A 14663-nucleotide genomic window follows, 5' to 3' on the forward strand; every position below is an offset into this window, starting at 1 on the left:
AGCTTTCGGTTTTTGGTGTGCGCCCGCGCGGGCGGGGGGGGGGGGGGGGGGGGGGGGCCCCCCCCCACACCCCCACCCCACCCCCCCCCTTCCCCCATGAAAAAAAAATCTGAAAAATGGAATGACAGTGAGTTGAGAGACATGATGCTTTTGGTACTGTTAAGAATTTCCAGCTGTTCCAATCCAAGGAGTTATGGACCATACAAAGAAATGGACTGCTACAAGATGATGTTTCTTTCCAAAGAAGGTTGCTTCCAAACCCAGCCTAGCAACTCCAAGCCCTGAAACACCAGAGTGGGGCTGTTCAAATGCTCTTTGTTTGTAAGAGATCAATCTGCAGGGCTGGTGAATTCAAATCTATTTGTCCCTTGGGTGGCCAGAGCATTATTTCTTCTCCTCTGTCTTTCAGAACAGAAGCCAGAAATCCAAAGTTATTTAAAGGGATGTTTCTTAGAGCTATGCTTAGCTTTCAAAGAAGAGGGAATGAAATAGATGGAGCAGACTAATGAGATGAGGCACATGTCCATAGATCCAGCTCTGAGACCATACAGCTGGCTTTGGGGCTGTCTGTCTAATGCGACTTCACCAGTGTGTGTTAATTATTTAAAGGGGAGCGCTGGGGAAACTACCATCACATCTGTCACCCACACTCAGAACCTCCAGTCAGTGCAGGACCAGATGTGTTTATTTGAAACAAATACTAACTAGCTACTTAATGGGTTAGAATTATTAGCCAGAAGTTAATTAGGCAAATATATTAAACATCAGTCATCCTACATAGCATCACTTTAACCTCTTTAGAGCCATTATCAGCTATAGAAAAAGGTGGGAAGTGAACAATCGCTAAAAGGAGCAGTGGTAAAAATATAAAATTATGAAATCTGTGCATCAAAGGCAATGCTTTAGGGAATTGACTTAACTATGTGGAAAACAGTGCTAGTATTCCAGAACATGGGAAGCAAGTAGGTTTTGCTTTGATTCTACAGGTGTTGGAGCAGAAAAGGAAATTAAGTAAGTTTTCCTTTTTCTAAGAAAAAGGAAGAACTTGAAAGCAGTGAAGCCATCCTTTTTCAAGTTTTTCATGTGTATTCTACATGTCCCTGAAGATACAAACAGTCACATGTCATTCTGCTTTTGTAATGAGCTTAGAAATATTGCTGGCCGATGAAAAAGTGCTCCACTCCTCAAGAGAAAATTCAAAAGCCACTTTTAAGATGATGACTCTCAGGTTCGTGACACAAGCAGAAGTGGGTGGAGTCAAGGCATGACTTGCTTCAAGGGGAGGAAAAACTAGTTGGGATCCTTTGTTAACAGCCTGCCATGACAACCATTGCATAGAACACCTTTCAGCTGCTTCTGAATGAGAGCAGCTGTCTAAAAACAAATGAGGTAATTTACAGGACAGAGCACCACAATCCACTTCTTCACAGTGTCTGTCTGCTTTTGTTCCTATGCTCTTCATCTTAAGGCCGGTTCTGGAATAAATAAAAATGATCCTCTTATACTGGAAAACTAAGATATTTTCTACATTAATGGAAACTTCTTCAACTCATGCATCCAAATGTAAATATGAAGCAGTGCTTTCTCTTTGCATGGGGAGAGAGCCTCCTGTAAGGCGAAACCAAATGCAGGATGATCTTTGCCAGCTAGGCACAAGTTCTTGGGCTTCCAGCTAGTTTAATTCATTTCTGCATTGCTGCAGTAAATAATATTCAAGGTCCTAATGCAGCGAGCAGCAACTTCCTACAAACTGCACCACAAACAGACTCCTTTGGAATTTGTTTTACTTTAAAGTCATCTTATATGAATTTGCCAGAAGAAGTGTGCTGGATTTGAAGTCTACTCCTTCAACTGCATGGGGCTGCAAGTTCTTTCAGAGCATAACTGTGGCTTCCCTTAGGGCTCTATGAAGAGATGTTTCGAAAGCCATATTTAACTTGAAGTTTGTGGTTAGTTCCCATTGTCCTTGGCCCAGCATGTGATCCACAGAAACAAGCAGAGCAGCTTGTTCTGCCCTAAATCTGTGCTTCAGAGATTATCACACTAACAAAATTTGGGCAGCAAGAGAATCTTACAAGCATTCAGACAAGCACAAGCTATAGAAAAGAAGGATTAAAAACAAACTGAGCTTGTTTTACTAATATCCCAAATGAAAATAAGACCGAGGGCAGGTAACATGAACTATTGAGAGCAAACATGTAAGCAGAGTATTACTTGATATTATAGGAATTTTTGTAGTGGGGGGAGGGGAAAGCAATTGACTTTTCTAAGAATGAAACATGAAAAAAAAAAAAATACTGAGTCTTTCCATCTAAAAGTTCTGAATAGGAAGACTCAGGTACAGAGAGCAGTGAAACTAGTTCAAGAAATCTGTTACCTGGATGCTGAAGGTACTACATAAAATAGATTCTTTGCTCTCTAATCCTTTTATTCCAAAGGGCTAAGGGAAAACATTCCAATGGTAAAGACAGGATTAAAAGTAAAGAAGTGATAAACTGAAACCCAAAAATATTAAAATCTAAAGGTTTTAGAACTAACAGTGCAGAAATAGCACAATGCTGTCTGTCTGAGCTCCTTCCAAGCTGCCATCCCATTCACAACTGAGTGCCAAATGAGCCAAGCAGCTGTTGTCACCAGGAAAAACAAAGGCTAGAGTGACCCTGGCTCCTCCTGTGAGAAATCTGGTTAACAGCCAACTGAAAGCATGTTCCAAGGTGGCATCTGCAGCTCAAACATAAATCCGTGTGCTCGGTCCTAGAGATTCAGTTTGCCCTATGCCGTCTTTCTAGGACAGAACTTTTCTTACCATTGTAAGAGCCTGAGCTATTTATTGCCCAATTCCATTTGGATTCTCAGAAGACTTGCCCAATTATATTATGCTTTGCCCTAGTGACTCCTTACTGGAATCTGATAGACATGTACACTTGAAGTATATTCAATGCTACTGCGAAACTTGTAAGCTTGTGCTTCTTCCTAGAGCTTTGACTACTCACAGGATGTAAAAATCAAACTGATAATCACCAATAGATTTTCTCCTGCACATTTGTGTACTTTGTTTTGAGGAACTGCATACTGCACACTGAAGTCAGATAATGTGAAACTGGAATCATCTAAGAACCTGGGGATGCGAGCACTAAATTTTTTTCTTCATACCACACAAAATAACCTGTTTAGTCTTCTAAATGTCAGCTGCTCATTTTGGACAGGATATAGGAAAGAATATACATGAACAGAAGCCAAGGTGATCTGAACACAGGGACAGAAAGGCTGGAAAGACCAATGGTGTTTCTGTCCTTCTCCATCTGTGATTCTTTCTGTTCTGGGACATTTCAGCTTATATAGGGTGAAGGGCTATTTGCTTGAAGGGTGTCAATTCAGAAATGGGAACAAATGGAAACTACATGATACTCAAATGACAGTGGTGATCCCCCTCGACCCAGTGGTTCCTATTTTGTTGGTGCTTTGAAGCAGATAAAACTTTTTGAACACCAGTTCCAACATAGAGTCTGTTTTAAATTACAAGAAGCTTATTTATCTTGGAGTTGGAGGTAAATGCTCATTGTATTTTTATCAGCTAATGTTAAGGCCAATGCTTCAAAAGAATCCAAGCACAAGGATGCATGAGGGTAGGAGTAAATATAATGTGTAAATATTTACTACATCTATTTCAGTGAAATGTTGTTTTAGTGTGATAGTTTAAACACTTTAATTGTTGTCAACTGCAGACTAGATTAGTGGATTTGCAGAAGTTTAGGAATTAAGATAAATGTTTTGTCCTGATCACTTGGCACTGAAGGAAGGGATTTTACCAGTGGCTTACAGGAACAGAAGCAGACAGATAGCAAAGCAAATTCTATGGATACATTTTCAGAGCACAAACTCAAAGAACTCCAAGCAAAAGCCATAGAATGAGAGGAATGGCAGTGTAAGCTTTTTGTGTGCTAGTACTGCAAAGAGATGAGTGTTCCTTTCTGAAGTGACAGAGACTCTACAGTGACAGGAACCTCTAAAGTAACTGAGCTGGGGGAAAAAAAAAAAAAAAACCTGATCTGGTTTGATTCCTTTGAAGCTATGGCTGGACAGCCAAGTCCAACCTGAGCTATAAAGTGGAATTGATTAATTTTTCCTCAAATTTTCTAAGTATTCAGTGGTCACCAGTGGAGATTGAGTCATTCTTGCATGCTATTTTGGTTCTAGTAATACAGCTGCCCTAACAACATATGAGATTTCTCAAAGTACATGAAAGAGAAATTACATTTTCTTGGGCTCATCCTATCTTCTTTCCATGGTGTACAGGGGTCTCTTCCATTCTGGAGTATTTAATACTTTATTTTATAATAATGGCTTGGTCATGTAAAAATCCGTGTAAGTATTGTCTACTAGCTAATCACCAATCTTTTAGAAAAGCTGATCTTATAAGTGAGCTGTGTACTTCTCTGTCTTGGAAGTGGCATGTCAAGAAGATATTTTAAATAGCATAAGCAGCACAGTCACTTTGTCACATAATGCAAGAATACCACAGCAGCCTCCTACATCATACCCTGAAAACAGAGAAATCTAAATCTACAACTACTATCTTGGAGGCTCGCAACTAACTGCATCCAGCAGCTGGAAACAAAACAGAAATGCACAATGGCAGCAGCCTAGAGACCTTACCTATTCTTCGTAGACTTTATTGTTCTGTATTTGAAAACTGCTAGTTCATCACTAAGAGTGTTTCAAAATATAAAACATCTGAGCGTATTTTTCTAAGAGCCTTTCCTGTCTACAAAGAAGCAGAGCTACAGGTTTAAAAATTGCAAAGCTAACTTTGCTTGTGTTGTACTTAACTCCACTAAAATGAGCACTAGAAAAAGAGCAGACTGGTTGTTGCTACATTAGCAACTAATATTAGCTCTGTTGCATGAGGAATTACTGGGAGTTATCCAGCAATAGTTTGAGCTGTGCCAATGAAAAGTCAGGAGTTCAAGTATGTACAGATCTTTCATAGCTGTCACTCTTCTTCAGAGTAAATTGTTTATCTCTGGGCCAAAGCTGAAACTACTTCAGGAAAGGATCGTGGAACTGTTTTACATAGTAACTGCTGAGAAACAGCTTTCTCTGAACCTGCGCAAGGCCATATGTGGTGTGCAGGCATTCTTTCTTAAAATACTGCTGATAAGAAGTATGCCATAATTAGGTGCTTCCTCTAGAGTGCAGCTGCATTATGGTGGGTTGTCTATTTAGTAATGCTTCATAGAATAAGGAAATGCAGCATTTCCAAGTAACTTCTACTGTGCTTTAATTTCTATAGAGATTCCATGCTTTTTTTTTTTTTACATTTGTTTAGCTATTTACACACCATGTGCCTTGTCACACTTTTGGTCACTGTGTGTGGAAAAGCACTGGAATCTTCAGGCTTTGGAGTGTTTAATAAATGGGGTCTAACTTACAGTCGTAAGGCCATGCAACTCCACTGAGACACCCGATGTAGAAAGGAAGTGTTCCTAAAATGACTGTGTTGTATCTTCCTCATGATGAAACTGGGTCTCACAGCTGCACATGGTGCTGGTTTGTTTTAGCTAGCAGAGCAGTTTGTTACAGCTGTTCTGTTGGACAGCTGGTACACAACTGCATGTAGACCAGCTCAATCAAACACAGTGCAGCTGCACAGTGTAATGGAACAGCAAATAGTACTAAAATTCCTGCTAGATAAATGCGAAACATTGATTTTTGTCCTAGCTATGTGAGAGGCAACCTTAGCAATAAGAAGACATACAGAATTAAAAACTCATCCCCTTCTGTTCTCCAATGTAGCTCTCCTCTGTGCTTATTTCCTTCACTGCTGATGAGCTTTGGCTGCTACAGAGGCTGCAATGAAGCTCTTTGCAGTGATTCACCCTGCTTTCTTCCACTGAGGTCTTCTAATGCTTTCCAACTTTTCTCCTCCCGGTTGTCATTTGATGCACAAAACAGATGTGCATTTAGGGCTTTGTTATACAGTCTTACAACTGAACTTGTTGATTACTGCTTAGCTGAGAAAACTAATTGCACAATCTATACAACATGTTAGTTCTTATACTGTTAAGAATCGTCACAAAAAATGGCAATACAGAACTGCAACAAACAAAAATATTAAAACCTCACTGCAAACAATTGAGAGGACCTACTTGCAAAACTGGGGAAGAAAACAGCCTTTTCCTCCCATGGGGCTAAGAGCTGACACACAGTTTTCTGACTTACGATGAGCTTAAAGAATCTTTATTTCGTGCTGCTATCTCATAAATCTGAACAATGAAGTTGAAGCGGTTCTAAAAGCCCTAGGAACATCTGAATTTGAGAGGAGGAGGAGGGGAGAACTAGTTCTCAAAGAGCCAGAAGTAATCAGGAGCCATGGCCAGTGACACTTAGAATAAGGCTGGAGCTGCAGTTTAGCCACAGTGCCGTTATGAGATTGCCGCCGTTGTTAAACGAGTGCCTTGCTTTATCATTACCGTTGAGCAGTGATACAGATCTTGACATATAATTTTAATAATAGCTTGTAAGTGTCAGTGATAATGTAATCTGTTTAACAATGAGCCTAAAGATTATCCAGAAGAGAGCATATTATGCCCTGTTAAAACAGCTAATCTGCATAAAACTTGTGACAAGCCGGACCTTTTCAGTGTTTAATAAACTGGCTGAATATTCATTTTTAAGGCACTGTCCAAATTGGTTTGGTCACAGATGACTATTTAAAGCCCATTCCAAAGCTGGCAAATACACCAGGGAAATAACACAAGAACACAAAAAAACCTACATGACAACAAACCATCCCCCATAAAAACAACAAAAGACTGCCTCTAGCTAAATGCCCACATGATTAACATCAGCAATAATGGGTCTAATTCTAGTGAAACAGGATGGCATTTGTTTCAAGTACTCACTGGCCACTTCTATACAGGATTGGTGCAGGGCAAAGCAGAAACTCCGATTCCACCTTTTTTGGCTTTTCATCTGCAAAACAAATAACATGAAGTTGATTTACTTCACTGTTAAAATGAGACGGTGTTGTGTACATGTACTATGAAGTCCAAACCAGTGCCCAGCTTGTGTGCCCATATTACATTGGTTGCCTGATGTATGTCAGCTCGTGCTCTCTTAGAGCTGTTTTCCTATTTTCAAGGCCTTTTTTAAATTTAATAATAAGAAGAACACAATTTAGGATTTCCCAATATTTGGAAAGTGAATGTTTGCTTCCAATTAACATAAATCCTGTGCGTGGCAGTCAATGAGTATTCCATCAGCTGTGGTTGTATTTTTCTCCAGTGCTTTTCATGTTTTTGGGAGGTCTCAGCATCTGTGAATGTTGTCAGACTTACAAAGCATCTACTCATAAAACAGTCTGTCCAACACAGCATTCTTTTCCTGCAACCATGAAAAGGAAAGGAGAAAAAGAAACACTGTCCCTGCAGCTGGGTGGCAGAAGACAGCAGTGAACCTTCAAGGGTGTCCTTCATATGTTAAAAGTGCACCAAAAGGTGACAAGGGAGTCAAACAGGAGAAAAAACAAAACCAAACAAACAAAAAAAAAAAACTTGCACATGGTGAAATGTGGTATTTGTTAAAGGGAGCTCCTGTACTTCCAGTATTTACTAAACTGGGGAAAAAGTCCATTCCTACTCACAGAACTATCCTCCCAACTTCCTATGGTAGGACTGTATGTCTGAGCATGGACTACTGATCTAGGGGTAGAGGGGAGATGAATGATCTGTGAGATGAATGTGGAGATTACTCTGTCCTGCATGTAAGGACAAGGCAGACATGCAAGCAGTTCAGGGGCAGCTAAAGGAGGAGCTCGTAGCATAAATGAGAATTTCTCATGTACCATAATCTGCACTGACTGCTTGGCCTAGATCTGGGGCTGGTTGTGAGGTGGGGAAGAAGGATTAGCACATTGCCATATGTTTTTGTCTTAATGGTATGTTTCATAGATTATTTTTCTACCCCACAAGCTACATTTGGCAGGTTTCCTTTCCAGCATTTGGTAACGGTTCTTTATAAATGCAGAAAGAGAACCATGCCAAATGTATCTTTTAAAACATGAAGAACTGACAAAAAAAGGGTTTGCTCTGAGGCTAGTCTCAAAGTAGAACCCAGGCTACCAGTAAGGGGAACTTGCAAGCGTGTCCTCAATTGTGACCTCAAATGATGAGGACTCCACTGAGAGCACATCTGTTTTTCCAAGAAGGAGAACACAGCATGAGAATAAACTTCCCTTTTCTTGGGACCACCTCCTAGTAGTGCTCAGAGCCCTCCCTACCATTTTGTCTCCTTCAGTCTCTTTGGAGACAAAAAAAAAAAAAAGCTTGGAGCTCTGTAGAGAGAGCTTGTGTATCAAAGGAAGGAGCACATCAGTCTTATTTTCTTCCTATACTATTCTGTAAACACTTGCTGTTGTCCATTGATGAAGACGACAAGAAGCTAGGTGTGTTATGGCAGGCCTTTGGCAGTACGTGTCACAGATTGTTTTATGCTGCAGCACATAATACATCACTATGCCAATTCCCTTCCTTTCATGGATGTGGTACACCCTTTCCTGAAGTTAAGAATAGGAAAAGCAGCCTGAAGATCTTGTTGCAAATCAGCACATCAAATGCTAGCAAGTATTTGGGGGCTTCATCCTGTCCAAGCATAGCTATTCCTACTATGGCAAAGCAGACATGCATGTGTTGCACTGCTATAAATGACTACATGATAAGGCAATCAGAAATTAAAGTCAGGAAACACTTGAAAAGGTCACTTAAAGAAGGCAGTGTGCATAATATATGTCAGTGGCTTTCATTTAAGCTGTTAAAAAGATAAACTATTCCAGAAACTGACTCACTGTAATGTTCCTCACTGGCCTAATAACACCCACACTAGATCACCTGTGAGTTTTAAGCCTAATGTTTCTTATTCTCTTCTCAGTGGATTTGGAGAGCCCACAATAGTAACTAGCATTTTAAAAAAAAATAAAAATAAAAATGAAGGTATGTGCTATTATTTTGGGCAGACTGGAGTTGTAGAAAAGTGAACTGCTTGTGGCTGAATACAAGTCAGAAGGAAGCCAGAAATAGAAATAAGGGAGTCCTGAAGACTTGCAAACCAGCCACCTAAATTGAGTGTAAGTTGTCATTATCTTAAGGTTGTGTTACTGATGTCTCACCTGCTCATTCTAAAGAGCATGAAATTAATTTTCTTCACCTAGAACTAAGCCTGTTTTCCCCCTTCTCCGAGTAGGAAAAGCACACTAGGATAACAAATATGCAACTGAACCAATTTTGTCACATTTCAAACTACATTTCTATAAAACTAATATGAAGAAAAAGTGTCAATGAGCAAGCCTTATTTTAATACAGGGAACAAAGGTGACAGTTTTAATTGAAACTGAAGAAAAATTTATAAAAGCAGAATTGCTTTACACAGATTGTCTTTATCCAGAACTGTGCTATTTTCTTATTCCTATAGAAGGTCTTTAACAGGCAGGAGAGATTGGAAGAAAATGGACTGGAAACACATGCTGAATGAGACAAGAATTCAAGACAAGCTAATATAAAAATCAGACATCAGGTAGGGGGAGAATATGTTATGTTTTTTTCTACAGATGCATTTTTTTTTTAATCATTTTTTCCATTCTGGCTTGCTTCTAAGACATACTGCTTAAATGTAATTCCACTAGCTGTCTACTTTAGTTTCTGAATATCAAAAATGGCAGGGGTTTCTGTTAATGGTGCTTTTTCACCACCATCTCCATGTTGCTAGTTTAAGGAACAGAGGAGCAGAATGGGACTAATCCAGATTCTGGCCTAACATATCCTTTGCCCTGACAGTTTTCCTGCATCATCAAAAGTTAATGTACTGAACAATACAGGACCAATGCCTAAAAATCTTTGCCTAAAAGGAGATCTTCAAAAATATTCTTAATCAGATAAGAAAATGCTTTGCATTCTGTCCTTTTTTTTTCTGTTTTTTTTTTTTTTTTTTGTTTTTTTTTTTTTTCTGTTTTTTTTTTTTTTTTTTAAGAGCTCTTGGAGCCCTACACAGAAAAAAATTTCCCCAGTGACAATATTTCAACAGAGGAAGAGCTAAGGATTACAAAATCTGACTAAAGGTCAATAGTAAATACAACAGAAAAAAAACACTGAGTAGGAATTATTTCCAAAAAAACTACAGGGAAAGTGCCTATAAAAGATGCCATGGTCACTTTGTCTGAAACTCAATTCCACTCCATGTACCAGGAAACTACTATACATCTGGGAATCTGGTTGTGGTCTCCTGGAGGAGACTGCTGCTCGAGGTATTAAGCAGATGAAGATGTCCCAATATAGGGAAAAACACTACCAATTGTAGAAGTTCCAGGAAGAGGATTCTGTGTCATGAAGTGGCACCAATGCCCTGCTAAATTCCTGTGACAATCTATCAGCTATACCTCTTGTATACTGGACAATGTGGGTGGAGATGCTTCAGAACAAGCTATGTGTGCCTTGGGTAAGACTGATTTCTGGAATGATCACAAGGGCCTTCTTTGACCATGGTCATCTTACAAGAAGGAACATTGGTCAGCATGCTTTGTGGCTGCGTTTTTTTTCATAGGTACATTAGGAGCTAGATGGTTACCTACACCTTATTCCACATAACTGCTGGTCACAGATAATGGTAACTGGTAGCAAATTCAAATCACTGAGCAAGATGTGAACAACACACATTCTCTCGCAAATCCTCAGAGTTTTCCTATTTTCCTCCCTTCCTTCCATGCCTTTGTTTAGATTTTAAAGAAAAGGAGGCAAAAAGTAGAAAAAAAAAATCACTTAGAAATGATCTGCCTTTATATTTCCTACTAACTCCAATACTTACGAATGGTAGTTCCATTCACTTGATAGGTGCAAGTAACACCATCAGTTCTCCCACCAAGGGTTAAGCCGCTTCCTCTAAGAACAACTTGGAACTCCTCTGCAGGGGAAAAGAAAACAACAAACAGCTATTCAGTGCACTGCAATTCAGGAGATAATTTAAATATTTTTTAGCAATAAATGATGCTCAGCATAAGAAGGTATCTTAAGTTTGAAACATTACTAATTAATTCCTGGTACTTAACTGCATAGTTAAGTCATTATGGAGAAAATAAATAATTGTTCCCTCAGTTGATTCTGACTAACAGCAGGACCTGTGTTAGTAAGTTCCCCATGTCTCAGTTGCACATGAGGAAAGAAATCTAGGTATTTATTTGCAAGAAACTCTAGATTTTGATTGGGCTTCTCTCTCTTGAAGAGAATGTTTCTACTCACAAATGCTTCTCTGGGAGTTGCGTAAGAGCCATGCTATTTGTGAGCATGAAATCTTGCAGAGGAGAAGGGACAACTTTGTTTACTGAAGCAACTGACTTCATTGAGATGATCCATGTTTCTAAAAGACGTCCAAATAGGCAGATTTTGCAACCGCCTTCTTTTGATTGGTTTCAGAGTGTGTGAATTGTGAAACTGGGAAGAAGAAAAGGACACATAATTTTGTGTAGCTTTTCTACATAAGGATTGCCACCTTACTGCACCAGAACAGTCAAATGCTTTACTGCTCACACTAACATGTTCAGAGCACTATAAATATTGTCAGGCATTTATATGGACTTATGTTATTAGGATTCACCACTCGGTGACCATAGGCTAAGAATAGGAGTGTCACAAATGTATCACTGCTTTAAGTATCAGAAGTGCAAAGCGTGATTAATTGCACACATCATACAATGGAAAATAGGAGTTCCTACATATGACTGAAGTTATAGGAGCAGCCCTCAGTAGGCAGTTCCTGAGGAAAAAAGAGCCAGCAAAAGGATCTGATTTTTGTCTTAAAAAGTCCCTGAGGAATTTCTGGAGGGATGTTCCTTTTCTAGATGACCTGGGTGGTTTCCCTTTGGGTAAAATGTGGATATCCATCCTATAATAATTATTTTTTTTCATGAGAACTTACCTCCCACACAGACACTGGATGGTTCCAAATATAAAATCTCAGTGCATGACTGCTTCAACACCTGTTGTAATAGAGGAAATAGTAATAGGTTTCAGAATGCTGTTTCAGTGAGGAAACAGGTTATTTTAAATCAAGTGTTTGTACCTAGAAGATGCTAGTACACAGCTACAGATTTGGTTTGCATGTGCCTGACTTTGTAGGACGTTTCCTTGAACCATGTGAAACTTTTGCATGTTTGCACAGTCAGATCCACTAAGAGTTCGTAAGACTTGGATCAGTTTGTTGAACCTGGAATACTCTTCAAAACAACACTAATGTCTGATTTTTTGGCCTCAAATTCTATCCAGTTTCCCAACTTAATTTTCCATGGAACCCAATCCTAAGTATTATGCCAGAAGTTAGTCACAAAGAGCCTGATCCAGAATCCAGCCCAATCAAACGGAGTCTTCCAACAAGCTGTGGGTCAGGCCAAGTGCACATTATTCCAAGTGCTGGCACCCTGCTCTATGTACAGCAGAGCAGGAATGCATGATTTTCCTGACTGAACAGAGCTCTGTGGAATGATTTTCTTTAGCTGCTGTATTAGAGAAGCAAAAGCAGGCAGCCTAACCAGTTATGGAGTAGTCTTCCAATGGGCAGGAGCAAAATATACTCCTACCGACAACGCAGAAATACAGTGGATAGAATGTAAGGCACTTCTGGGTGTGGTGGTGATGAGTTGACTGCTGGACTAGATGATCTCAGCAATCTTTTCCAACCTTAATGAGTCTGTGATTGTAAGAAAAGGGACAAATTGGAATGATTTGTACTTCAAAAGGTGGTCTTGGACACTGTTCTTAATTCTAAGTTAATTCATAATATGTGAAAGTCATAACGTATTTCTGTGGTGCAGGTGGGAAAAGCCACTTGAAACTTGTAGGGTTAAACAAGTGAAAACAATACACATCTTTACTGCCTTCTTCCTACACATAATGATGTGATGTTTTTATTTTTTTTTTTTTTTTTTTTTTTTTTTTTGGTAAAAGGCTATTAATTTCCTTTAATAAAACTTCTGTGTAGTATTTAAATAGCTTGGGCTGTAGTATATGATATTTTAAGCAGGCATTCACACACACACACACACACACACATGTATATAATACTACACGGAATTCATTCAAGGTCAGGACCTGTTTGTAGCATAATGTCCTATCCCTTCTGTACCTTCATTTGCTCTCAGAGGCTGGCTCAGAACCAGGTACAAACTGTCAGTAAATGTGACTGTCTTACTCTTAGCTCCTTTTTCCTCCCTTCAAGTGTTGCCTTTTTTACTTCACTCTCATTTGCTCATGATTTCTGCTGCTACATATCAGTCCTAGCAGAAATAATAGCATATTTGCCAGTGTGCATAGTGGAACAGCAATGCCAGGTTCCAAGCAAAAAGCCGCCTGTCTCATTTAACACTTTCTCTAACACCTGTCTCCCCCCGAACTGTTGTGCACAAATTCTTTTTGTAGTGCTTTCAATAACCATTTATAAACATTAAGTTATATCTAAAAATCTGCAAAGAGAGACCTCACAGGCACATGCATTTGGATGAGATGCAGCAATAGAGATCTTTGGAAAGAATGCAGCTCTGAGTTCAGTGCAACTCCAGCAGTTTATATTAACTGAAGGTCTCAACTCTTGCTTCCAAAAAAGGACTTCTCTTTGATTGTTATTTCAGTGTAGAGAGCAGGCTTATTTTAGAGAAGAAAAAAAAAAAAAAAAAAAAGTGCTTTGTGTAGAACAAAATGAAGAAAGAACAAAGCATTTTATTCCTTCACTGTAAAAACATGTTCTCTCAGTATTTCTCTGAAGATTGAGCCACGTGAACAGTCCCATTTAAGTCAATGAGACTTAAATGAGATTTGCTTTAATATAAATATCCAGCCATAGGCAATATCAAGGCTCAAAGAAATTAATTATTTTTTTTTTACACTTCAGAGTAGCATTAGATCCACAGGAACAAACTTTTGAAGTGATCTTGTCCCTATTTGCTCAGTACCTGATGAATGGGAGGGGAGGAAGAACTGGAACAATGACACTTCATCTGTTTTTCCTTGGGAAGTGCTATTGTAACCCCATCATGTTTATAGTGATTTTCCAACACTATTTCTAGATTTGACACAAAGCAGGCAAACAATCAATTTGGGCATGCTTAACTCCACCTGAACTTAGGAATAAACAGGGAAAAATAAAAACCACATCTGACATAAAATATGGCTTAGAATTCACTAACAAAATTCATTAGCAAAAGGGAATAATTCAGAATGCATACATTTCCCCATAGTACCATGAAATGTCAGTTGTTACACATAGATGTGATGTTTGTGATAAAAACAAGAAAATAGGTTTTTCAATGCTTTTCTGAAAAAATACACAATTGCTTTGATACTTACTTTCCTCATTGAAGCTATTGTCATTCACTGCTCTCACTTGTCTTGAGAAAGCTGTGCTCAAACACCTTCAATCTCTTTGCAAGGTTAATCATCTAATATTGTTGTGTTCCAAACAAAGCTCATATGAGGAAGACAACTGCATGAAGACACTGAGTCTTTTTTTTTTTTTTTTAGTTATTCAAAGAGCAGCTTCTCTCGATGGCCCATATATGATAGGGAAGCTGCTATTAAAATCTGACCCATTATCTCAGAAAACCTTCCCTTCAGTGGCAGTCTTAAGTA

General features: G+C 39.0%; 1 protein-coding gene across 1 annotated transcript in view; it reads right to left on the bottom strand.

Moving 5' to 3' along the window:
- Positions 1-14663, bottom strand: part of ANTXR2 (ANTXR cell adhesion molecule 2) — a 100283-nt gene that overhangs the window by 62303 nt on the left and 23317 nt on the right. Inside the window, exons 8-10 of the mRNA XM_042871168.1 lie at positions 11962-12022; positions 10855-10950; positions 6906-6975 (exon numbers count right to left, since the gene is read on the bottom strand). Of these exons, the coding sequence (XP_042727102.1) occupies positions 6906-6975; positions 10855-10950; positions 11962-12022 (227 nt within the window). The remainder of the gene's footprint in view (positions 1-6905; positions 6976-10854; positions 10951-11961; positions 12023-14663) is intronic.

Source organism: Lagopus leucura, unplaced genomic scaffold (assembly GCF_019238085.1).
Source record: "Lagopus leucura isolate 7727_CA_CO unplaced genomic scaffold, USGS_WTPT01 Super-Scaffold_100004, whole genome shotgun sequence".
Taxonomy (NCBI): Eukaryota; Metazoa; Chordata; class Aves; order Galliformes; family Phasianidae; genus Lagopus; species Lagopus leucura.